At 38.5% G+C, this 12086-nt stretch overlaps 1 protein-coding gene across 1 annotated transcript; it reads right to left on the reverse strand.

Annotated features, from left to right (window-relative positions):
* Positions 1–569: 569 nt before the first annotated feature.
* sirt7 (sirtuin 7) lies at positions 570–9457 on the reverse strand. The gene is made up of 10 exons (XM_061732554.1): positions 9283–9457; positions 8042–8179; positions 5777–5881; positions 5624–5694; positions 4536–4608; positions 4354–4452; positions 3770–4006; positions 3123–3203; positions 2927–3033; positions 570–2556 (listed from the first exon to the last, which is right to left on the reverse strand). The coding sequence occupies exons 1-10, from the start codon at positions 9385–9387 to the stop codon at positions 2346–2348; spliced, it is 1227 nt and encodes a 408-aa protein (XP_061588538.1). The 5' UTR covers positions 9388–9457; the 3' UTR covers positions 570–2345.
* Positions 9458–12086: the final 2629 nt, after the last annotated feature.

Here is a 12086-nt window from a genome sequence, read left to right on the forward strand (position 1 = left end):
ATACACACACATACAGTACATACATACATATGTATGTATTTTATTGTCCTCTGTATCATGAGTTGCGTCAGAAATTATTTGATAGGTGTAAGAATTTGGATTTGATGTGGGTAAGTGATGCTGAGAGGCTCAAATGGATTTTTGATTATAAAGTATTTGCACTTGCTGACTATTTGGAGAAAGCGTGGGATAAAAGAAGAAAAGTAACATATATGTGAAAATATCCATTCTGGTTTTTGTTGGGGAGAAAGAAATATTAAGTATTTTTATTTTATTTATTTATTTTTTAATTTGATTTATTTATTTTGTTTTTCTGGTGTACATTGTGTAGCTCCCAATTAAGTGAGTTTGATATTGTATATTGATGATTTTCTGTTTCTGGTGTCTTGTAATCCTGTAAGGGATGGGTCTTCGGACATGACACAAAAATAAAACTAATTCATTCATTCATTCATTCATTCATACATACAAACATACATAGTTTCTAAGTATTTTTTTATTTTAAATAAATTTCGTGACCTTTTATAATAAACAATTTGTTTAAATTAATTTACAAAAATAAGCTTCTTAAGAAGACAGTCATTTGTCTCAAACAGTAGGAAGGAAAGTTATTTTTTTTATCTAGGTATTTACTCAGTATTTGATTAATATATCAAAAGTGCAGAGCATAAGCGATTTATCAGATTTACTCTAGAAAGCCTAGTGGAGGAAGGACAACAGTTCCTAAAAATGAAGGCAGCTTTTAGGTACAGTTATACAAAAGTAATACTGTATATGCTACTGTGTCTAACTTTAGATGAGACACAATTATCTAAAAATGTAAAGTTACTGTTTATCTGAAAAAGTGAATACTTGCATGGGTTATGCCAGAGTTCTCTTCAGTACTTGATTCAAGTGCATTTCTTCACCAGTCAAGGAAGTTGCAGTACAAGGAAATGAATGATTTATTCTCTCTCAAATACTGTAGTTTTGGAAAATGCACCATGGAATCTTCACATCTAGTTTTAGCACTGGTTTCATTTATAGGAATGTTGAACACTAGCTTATCATGGCTAGTCTATACTGCTACAACTTCTGACAATGTAAGGTACATAATATTAATATTACAGAATCTTCCTGAGACAAATTAATAGACAACCCTTCGCTTGTTTCCAATGACAAACAGTAAACAGTAACTAAACGTGACAATGCTTTTCTTTCCTTACACAGAAGTAAACAAAATGAAACACGTAAACAAATCAAACTTCCGTAAACCAAAACACAGTAGTGGCTTGACTACATTACTCGCTAACCTGAGCATCAGTTAAAGCAGAGTGAGAGTTGATCATTATTTAGGTAAACCAAAATTCCTTCAAAATAAACAAAACAAAGTAGCCAGTTACCAAAAATGCTAGGCATGATTATAAGAAATTCTACAAAAATATACTTTACTTCAAGCAATGCAGTGGAAAATGGCAAAACTGCAGAAATATAAAAAGACAAAACAACCAAAAAGAAACCTGGTAAATCTCCATAATTCAGATTAAATTTCCCACAGTTAGAACATAAAAACACTATTTTCCAAATTGGCAAATAATAAGGTCATTCATCTTATGGAGAACAGCACCTTAATGTGATCTGCATATACTTAACGCTCCAACATGGAATTTTGAACATTAAAATACTAAATTAAATTATATTCCAACAAATACAATATAAAAAGATAACTGTAGGCAACAAAAGCAGCAGTAAAAAGATGTGCATGTAATATTAAAGCACATACAGGTAAACCTTGAGATGGGGGTGAGAAATCCTAATACTGGAGTGTTTCAAAAGGATAAAAAAGATCCACTTCAACTGGACTAAGTTTTTTTTTGTAGAGCTGTGGGTTGTCCAGAAAGTTGTTATACTGCCATGTCATAATTGTTTACACGAGTTTCTGTACAGTATTTTCATTGTTTTATACTATCGTGTTAGCTGCATCAGGCGAAGTTTCAGTTGTGACCAACACATCCAGTGTAGCTGCCGAACAGATGGTACTATAATAAAAAAACAAACAAAAAAAACAACTGTTGTATAACAGCTGTTCAAAATCCAGTTCAAAATCCCCCAAATTTACTTAAAAATGTATGCAGTACAAATTTCTACTTTTCTGCACCATCTGTATAATTTTGAACTTTCAATGTCAAAATGCTCCCACAAAATGCATGTGCCTCTGACATAATTGCGAGCGAACACAAAACAAAACATCTCATTCAGCAACATTAGTCTAATGCTGAAACTTCATGATATTGGAATATAAATCAGTAATTGGAGTACATTGTTCATTCAACGACAATGTATGTAGTCCATGACATTTTCCTCAGTTATGCAGCTTTTTTCTTTTTTGTCCTCCTTCCTTTGTTGTATCCCCGTCCAAACCAGCCACCCTGCACAGATGAGGCCTCCTCTCGCTCCTCTTTGGCATCAGCTGTGTGGTCTTCCTGCCCATCAGGGCCACCTAAGACCTCACGAGTATGGCTTTTTACTTCCTCTGGTCGCAGAGGAGTAGCTAATGAGAAGATGGGGTCCTCCGCCCTGGTGTGACAGAATGGAGGAAGCCAAAAGGAAAATCAAAAAGTCTAATCTTTTCTCCCTTTGTTTTTTTTCACATGCATATTTGTGTGTGTGACAGAAATACATTTACCGTTTAAAGAAGAGCAATAATTAACAGTACAATAATCTTTCATCTTTTTACTCTTTTTCTGAATGTTTTACTATTATCTGTAAACAAAATGTCAATACAGATTACATAGAAGAAACATATCTTTTTTTTTTTTTAAACAATACTACAGACAGATACTTCCTTTGATAAGATAGTTAAGAAAGGTGCTTTGGTTTATCCAAAACTATTTTTCTTTTCAATTATTCTAGTATTTTCTGTGTTTTTAATTGATACAATTCTTACCTGTCATATAAAGGAATCTGAATATTGAGCTCCTCCATGAGCAGACTCATTACATCATCACACCTGGCGTGAATTTTCAGGGAAGCCAGGTCATCTTTTGGTGTCCACTAGAACAGAAAAACAACAATGTTATCTGTCACAGAGCATCAAGTCCCTTACTTGCACCTTAACGGCCTACAATGACTGTATCAAGTACCTGAAGATTAACAATGTAGAGTTTGGGCCTTTTTCTCACTGGTCTGTTCATGGACCACAGACAAGCGTACTTCTTCAGCACCTAGAAGTTTTGGAGACAGAGCACACAAGAAAATAAGACATCACAAGCAAACGTAATAGGATGCACAGACTCCCTGACCAGTAGACAGGAGGTGCACACTGAAACGTTCTAAACTTATTCTGATTTCCCATTTTCTTAAAAGGTTTGAATGGCTGATTACGATTTTCTTTCTTAGAACTATAATAAACGGCATAATTAATCTAACTAATCTAATCTAACTAACCTTAATCAGCAGAGGCTGCTAGCAGTTTACTCTGCCAACTTTATCAACACAAATAAAGTGTACGTTTTATTGTCGTCTTTACTGCTAATCAACTGGACTTTCTCCTCATAGACTTTCTCCTTGATCTCTTAATAGTAAGAACGGAGAGACTGAAAAATTTGTTAATATACTTTCAAAAATTATATAATTCTTGCAGATTTTCCAGCCAACATCTACTCTACCTTTTAAGAAAGTTTTTGCTGTTCTTTAAGTCTGTACAAAATGTGAAGAGAACTTTAAAAACACTGCAGACTACCAGTCAGACTAAGTTACCCTGCAGACTTGTGTGCTTTATGAAACTTGCCTTCAGACTTGAGCCCAAGCAGATGATGACATCTGCCACCTCGGCAGCATCGACTGCTCCTTTCCAGTTCAGAGGTTGCTCTAAGGTCCCACGTTCCCCAAAATGCACTATTGTGTCTCTCAATTCGCTGCCGCAGTGGCTACATCTGCGTCCAGTTGCGTGGCGGTGCAGCGATGTCCGCTCCGTCACGTCAAATAAGCGCACATACTGCCTGACCGGTGAACAGGATGTGCACACCTAACGACAGAAAATTATACAGTTAGGACTCCAACTTTGTGTATTTTTATTTTCTATGATTATACTGTATGGTTGCACCGAGTGACATGAATGCTCAGGGCTGCCGGCAGTAATCCCACGAAGCCAAACATGACACGCTACCTGCAAGCTGATTAGGAAATCACACAGAAAGCGGACCCTCATAATTTCAGAATATTTGAGAGGTGCAGGTTTAGCAGACAAAACACAGCACAGGCAGTCCAAATTAACAATCCCAGCTTTTGAGGAGGCAAAACAAATGCTCCCATGCAGTGTGATTAAAAAGCTGAGGGTAAATCAAAGGTAGGTTTAAAATGGGCTCGTCTTACCTCGATAAACATGTTTCCATGGAGTTCTGACAAAGCGTTTCTGGGTAGACCACTACGCAGGTGAAGTCCATCACAGTTCTGGGACACAACGTGCTTAACCTTGATTTACACACACAATACAATCAAACGTTAACAGAGCGCAGTCGCTGCAATTGTGCCTGACCTACACAAGATTCACATACCAGCTTTTCCTTATGTAGCATCCTGATGCACATGTGCGTGAGGGTCGGCTCAGCTTTGCTCAAGTCTGATGAGCTGTATGGAAAAAAGATTAAAAAAAAATAAATCTGATTCTGAACAAAATTCACTGCTATCCTCGTAAAAGCCACCGACAGCCCCTCGGAAAAAACAAAGAATAACCAGCCTTGGATGATGTTTGTTCATCTTTACATGTTGCATGCACCCTGCACCACGCTAAAATTCTGGCATTATCTCTTTACACAATACATGTCCATGACCACCCACGGGTTCATGGCTATATCTCTGCCGGTTACTCACAAATCTTGACTCTCATTGCTGAACCTTCCTTTCTTTCTTTGTGATTTTTTATTTAAAAGCCTTATTGCTTTTCTGTCCTTCTGTCCTGACGCTCGTCTTTAGTCTCTCTGTATGTTCCCTTTTCCAACCTAACCATTTTTGTTTGTACTGGTTCCAATTATTTTATTTATTTTTTTTTTAAACACAGCAGAGTGCCAGGTCCTGCTCATTTTCTTCCCTCCTAAAGGAGAGTTTTACTTGCCACTGTTTGGCTTACGGTTTTTCTAGGGGAGTTTTTACCTGCCAGTGTTTATGTAATAATTGCTCGGGGTCATGTTCTAGCTCTCTGGAAAGCGCTTGGGACAACTTCTGTTGTAATATATGCTATATAAATAAAATTTAATTGAATATAATTTGCATCTTTTGACACACACTGAATTACGTTCTTGAGGGAGTTTCACAATTATTTCCACCGTTTCAGTTGACATCCTTCTTGTTGAATCCATATTTCTGGGCAATCAGGACTTCATCTCTACCCCAGATTAATAATTTGCATATTTTTTGTATTTTTTTTAATCCAAATTACAAATTCGTCCTTTAGTATTTGCAAATATTCTATCATTTCTTCCTCTACCTAAATTGAGGAGGGGAAAAAGCAATTTCCATGGCAGTATTTTTTTTAAAAGTCACAATATTCAGCTGTTAATTGAAAAATATTTGAGTCATAACTGATGTTCATTTTTTCTTTCGAGACCCCTGGTTACATATTATGTGGTCAGGAGGTGTAACTCACCTTACGGATCGTCCTTTCTGCAACTGCGTCCACACGCCATTAGGGCCCCTGTAGTCTGGGATAGAGGCTGCCTAAAAGAAAGAAGTTGTCAGTGCTTTGGCAGTTTATAAAGAGCAAGAACAGTAAAGAATAAATAAGTAAAGTTTGGCGTACCGTGCTGATGCCAGCTCCAGTGTACACCACAAGGTGATTTGCTTGTCTGACTGCAACAGCTAACTGCTGGATTTTACTTTTCAACTCATCAGCATCATCAAACACCTACAAATAGTAGAGGAGCAAAGAGATGCAGGTTTACAATCATAAACATCTCCTATAAATCACAGAAGAGTTGCATAATCAGAATTTGTGCATCCTTCTTTGTAAACCATAATTAACACTAATTAAGAAAACAGCACAATATGCATGGGACATTCTCGGCTATGGTACTAATTTTAAGCTCTCACCTAGACACATTATGCAAAAATGTGAGAAAGTGTCAGACATGTTAATAAAAAGGTGATTCATCCGTCTTGATTTGCAAACCACAATCCCAATTGATCGAGCCAAACGTTCTATAGTTTGGTGCAGATCTAGAGCACTTGTTCATAGTCACTTTGGCGAATGAGAGGTTGCGTGCTCTGAACACTTTTGTTGAAGGGATTCAAAGATATGAAACATGGATAGGCATACTTACACCATATATGCTACAGCTGTCAATAAAATTGACATTTTGGGCAATCCGTTTTCATATAAACCTAATGGAAGTTGCTGATCAGTGGTTCCGGTAGGCTTAAAAGCGAAACAATACCCATAGGAGGTGCTTATTATACAATTAAAAAAATTAAACTATTCAAAATGTACTACACTAATGAATCCCCTCTTAAGACAAATATTTGAGATCTTCCAACTGTGCGGTGAAGCAACTCAGACGGAGGTGAGCATTTTCTTTTTTCTGAATATAACTCTGCAGATGGGAGCCCTCTACACTTGTGAATTTATCCATTCACTTCAATTTTATTTATATAGCATTTACTACAATACAAGTTGTCACTAGGCACTTTCCAGAGACCCAGAACATGACCCCTGAGCAATTATTACATAAACAATGGCAGGTTAAAACTCCCCTTTAGGAGGGAAGAAACCTAGATCAGGACCTGGATCATAAGGGGGGACCGTCCTGCCAGAGGCCAGCTGGGCAGAGCAGGAAAAGAGAGAACAGACAGAGAGAATGTAAAACAGAGGAGGGGCACAGACATCTTGTCAAGGTACAAAAGACTAGATATATTAGTGTTAATTATCCGTGAGCAAGAGAGCCAAGAGTTCTATGTAAATATTACTGATTCATGGTTAGTTGGTGTACTACAGGGATGACTATGGAAACAGATGTAGACAGCAGACACTGGGATGGGCAGAGGGGGGGGGGACTGCAGATCAGCATGCAAACATGCACAGAAGAGAAAAAGGAGGGAGCAGACCAGCACAACAAACTACGAGAATAATGGAGAACAGTGATGGTTATGAGATACTTCTAATTAATAACTGAGGGTTGATCTGAGGAAAGGACAGAGAAAAGGAGAGAAGGAGGGATGAAGACACTTGTATACAACTGCAGGCACAATAGGATGTCTTTTGTGTGAACTCACTATAAAGGTTTTCATCAAAAGCTGAGATCAAATATGTGTGGCATGGACTGTGTTGTTATTTGGTACCAACTTTGGATTGTATAACAAGAAATATGTAAAGAGAGAAGGGATGTGGGATGGCATGGGGGGGAGTTAAAACTGTTAAGTCAGAACTAGATGTGAAATGTCCTTTATTATAATATTCTGTTTGTAAATGAAAAAACAATAAAGATATTGTTAAAAAAAAATTGCACTACCGCTATTTTTACACTAATCCACTCGAGTGCTTTTAAGGATTAACACGACTATCAACTAGTCCCAAAGTCATCTAGCAAAATAACCAGCCTCCAACACCATCCTCCACTTCACAAGAGTATAATGAAAGGTAAATGCTACTGATTTAAATTGTACTTAATTTGTTGATGAAAAGTGAATTTTAATTATTAAAGACAATTATCGACTTGAAAATGCATTATTTATCATGATAGTAGCCAAATTACGCTGAATATCAGCACCACTGAAATGGCATAGACCTAATGCTTAATCAATCACAACAATATGCAAATATTATTCAAAAGCCAATTATGCCATATAATTATTCAAACAAGGCCATTATAATAAACACAATACTGTAATTAAATACAGACACATGCAGATGCACCAAAACATTAAATCAAATGCAAAATACAAATAGTTTACAAAACTGTGCATTAACCAGAGGAAGAACTGATGATCACCAGATTCTGTCTGGATACCTATAAGTCTTCTGGCCCTAACACACCAGAGTTTACACCAACTACAGCTTCAGTAGACTCACCTCCTCCTGCTTCCTCTTGAGCACATTTGTGCGGACCTGTCTCCTGCAGAGCACATCCACGGTGTCTCCGTGCAGCTGCAGCAGCGCAGCCTCCTCCACCGACCGCTCCGCCTCCGGCTTCTTCAGCAGCCGCCCGACCTGCAGGGAGAGAGCCGGGTCAGGTCCGCAAACCGGAGAGGAAACCGCTTCAAAAGGCTGATTTATGGTTCGGCGTTACACCAACGCAGAGCCTACGCCGTATAGTCCATGGGCCAGACCAGATATCAGTACCACTCAAGGTGACCAAACTTACTTATGATTTTTGAAAAGATCCATGTCTGTAGATGATATTTTGGTAAGTTAACCCTTCCTGAGTGGCAGCTGTATCATAGTTATCAGCTCATGAAGTTACCCACCCCCTTCAAGTTAATTGATGATTCTAAATCCTTATAGTCCTGTGAGTATTCACGTTTTTGTATTTTTTTTTTTTTTGTATTTTGTGTTCTAATGTTGTTTATAAAACTAAGCTGGTTCCTTCTCTCATTGTTATGTCCTTTATGTCCTGTATTTGCATGATAAAGACCAGTTTGTGACATTAGTGGCTGTTATAGTTTCATAGGAGCCTAATGATGCTCTTCTAGTTTAAGGCTCACAATGACCTGTAACAATTATATAGTAGGGGTATATTATACATTTCCTGAATCCTTATGCTCCTGTGAGTATTCCAGTTTTTGTATTTTGTGTCTCTGTTGTTCCTAGATGACACAGGGATAAAAGATAGTATATCATTTAGGCGAAAATTGTGTAAAAATGTGTGTTGTTTATAGTTTAAAGAGCTGCAGTGACCTCTATGTTGGTCAGAAAGATTCACATCTTAGCTTGAATGAATGCTTAAAAGGTTTCCTTTAAAATGATACCAAAGACAATATTGTGAAACATTGACAGATATCCTGTACATGAGTCTAAACCAGGATATGCACCAGCATCTAAAATGTCATTTTCTTAACTTCATGAGCTGATAACTATGATACAGCTGCCACTCAGGAAGGGTTATCATACCAAAATATCATCTACAGACATGGATATTTTCAAAAATCATAAGTAAGTTTGGTCACCTTGAGTGGTACTGACCAGTGTAATTTTGGGCTCTGGCCCCTGGACGGCGTAGGCTTTAACGCAGGACCATAAATCAGGCTGAAGCCACAACATCAGCTGCTGGATCCGCCTGCTAGCTCGCTACTCTGCCTTTTTTCTCGTCTTACTAGTCTGAAGATTTTCCTCTCACTCTCCCGCTGCAGGATTTTGGCCTTTTCCAGAGCTTTTCTTTCCGTCCGTGAAGGAATCATGTCGTTTGTGTCCTTTTCCATCCCGTTTGAGTTGAGTGATGGGTGGTTATCTGTTCAAAACAAAGCTCAGCGCCATCGCAGAGCTCTCAGCCTCCTGTGTGCGGCGGATGTTGTCAGGCTGGAGAGGAGAGGCCGCCGTGAGCGACGCCCCCTGCTGGCGGGAGGCTGGACCTGCTCCTGTTTCTTTTATCCGTTGGTTCAATGGATTGATTATCCATTGACAACAGAGGTGTCAAAAGTATTCACATTCATTACTCAGGTAGAAGTATAGATACTAGGTGTTGAAAAATACTTCTGTAGAAGTTGAAGTATCAACTCAAGTTTTTTACTCAAGTAAAAGTATAAAAGTACTGGTTTCAAAACTACTTCAAGTATAAAAGTAAAAGTAATGTAAGGGGGAAAAAAGCCATTAAGGACAAAAGCCATTGAAAATGAATGCATCTTAGTATAATGCAAACATATTAAAGAAGCATATATGTGTACTATTGAGCATTAACATGTGTTTCAGAAAGCAGCAGATATGATGACTAGTTGCCTATAAGTATTGTAATGGTGCAAAAAGTCAAACTTCAGAGGCATGTTATCATTTATCCTAACCTTTATTGGAATGTACATCCAAGTTTAGTTGCAGGAATCTGAGGGAACGGATGTAAGAACAAAACTGGACAAGAACATCTGAAACAACCACAACCAAATTCACTCTATCCGGATGGAGCAATTTAACTGGATAGTTTTTTTTTTAAAGGCCGAAATGAAATAGAGTAACGAGGCTGTTTTTAAAATGTAAGGAGTAAAACGTACAGATAATTCCGTGAAAATGTAAGGAGTAAAAGTAAAAAGTCGGCTGAAAAATGATTATGCCAGTGGAGTATAGAAAACCAAAATTTCTACTTAAGTAAGGTAACAAAGTATTTGTACTTTGTTACTTGACACCTCTGATGGACAACAAGAACTACTTGCACACAGTTGTGAAAATTTTCTCCAAGATTATTGAACATGAACAGAAGGACTCGTGTTCCTTCTGGGAGAATCAGGTGGTCAATAAGGTAAAACATTATTAGTTAATTTGATCATTTAGGCTTTTGCTCTGATTACATTCAGATGGTAGTCATTTAAGATTATACTCTAATAATGGTAATGTTATTATTATGTTATTGTATCTTGTTTATCTTCTGTTGCTTGACCTTTGACCTGTTTGTGTCTCAATTGGGGCTTTGACATGCTTGTTTGTAAATGGGGTTAAGATGCAAATTAATTAAGATAAGATAAGATAATCCTTTATTTCTCCCTCAGTAGGGAAACTCACTTTGTTCAGCAGCAGTACACTTAACACACACATGCAGGGGAGGGGTAAAAAAAGTAAAAAAAAAATATATATAATTACGAATATAGACAGTATATACAGTACAATGCAATGGAAATAAAGTAGTGCGAAAGACAAAAAAGACAAAAAAATAGTGCAAAAACAGCAGGTAGAATGTTTTTGAGGTAGACAAACAGATATTGCACATATGGTATTGTACATCTTGTTATTGTTATTGCACGTGTTATTGTCCGTAAACTACAGAGAGCAGGCCTGGTTGTCTTATGGCAGGGGGGAGGAAGGACCTGCGATGCCTCTCAGTGGGACCTCAGTCTGCGCAGCAGGTGGAGTCTGCTTTGGCCTTCCTTGTATAGAGCCTGGGTGTTTACAGTCCAGTCCAATTACCTACACTATCGCCCAAAAGTACTTGCTCACCCATCCAAATAATCGGAATCAGGGGTTCCAATCACTTCTATGGCCACAGGTGTATAAAATCAAGCACCTCGGCATGAAGACTGTTTTTACAACTATTTGTGAAGGAATGGGTTGCTCTCAGGAGCTCAGTGAAGTCCAGCGAACTCTGATAGGATGCCACCTGTGCAACAAATCCACTCGCTCCTAAATATTCCAGTCAACTGTCAGCTGTATTATAAGAACATGAAAGTGTTTGTGAACAAAAACCACAGCCACAAAATGGTAGGACACGTAAACTCACGAAGCGGGGTCAGCGGACGTGAGGTGCACAGTGCGAAGAGGTCACCAACTTTCTGTAGTCAATCGCTACAGACCTCCACACTTCATGTGGCCTTCAGATTAGATCAAAACCGTGCAGAGAGCTTTATGGAATGGGTTTCCATGGTCGAGCAGCCATACATAATGCAGACCGTCGGATGCAGTGGTGTAAAGTACGCCGCCACTGGACTCTAGAGCAGTGGAGAGAGACGTTCTCTGGAGTGACGAATCGCGCTTCTCCATCTGGCAATCTCATGGACGAGTCTGGGTTTGGCAGTTGCCAGGAGAACTGTACTTGTCTGACTGCATTGTGCATTTGGGCCAAGTGTAAAGTTTGGTGCAGGGAGATTATGGTGTGTTTTTCAGGAGCTGGGCTTGGCCCTTAGTTCCAGTGAAAGGAATTCTGAATACTTCAGCTTACGAAGACGTTTTGGACAATTCCGTGCTCCCAACTTTATGGGAACAGTTTGGAGCTGCTCCCCTCTTCCAAGACGACTGTGCACAAAGCAAGGTCCATAAAGACATGGATGAGAGATTCTGGTGTGGATGGACTTGACTGGCCTGCACAGTCCTGATCTTGACCCGATAGAACACCTTTAGGATGAATTAGAGCAGAAACTGAGAGCCAGGCTTTCTCATCCAACATCAGGGTGTGACCTCACAAATGAGCTAATGGAAGAATGGT

The sequence above is a fragment of the Cololabis saira genome, chromosome 1, assembly GCF_033807715.1.
Source record: "Cololabis saira isolate AMF1-May2022 chromosome 1, fColSai1.1, whole genome shotgun sequence".
NCBI classification, from domain to species: domain Eukaryota; kingdom Metazoa; phylum Chordata; class Actinopteri; order Beloniformes; family Belonidae; genus Cololabis; species Cololabis saira.

What these genes read in the sequence shown, in the direction of transcription:
- sirt7 (XM_061732554.1), bottom strand. Translation starts at nt 9,387, where the DNA reads ATGGAAAAGGACACAAACGACATGATTCCTTCACGGACGGAAAGAAAA. An exon ending in AGAGGAAAATCTTCAGACTA is followed by an intron (nt 8,180 to 9,282) that starts GTAAGACGAGAA and finishes CTCTCCCTGCAG; the next exon opens with GTCGGGCGGCTGCTGAAGAA. An exon ending in CAGATTCCTTTATATGACAG is followed by an intron (nt 2,557 to 2,926) that starts GTAAGAATTGTA and finishes CTGTCACACCAG; the next exon opens with GGCGGAGGACCCCATCTTCT.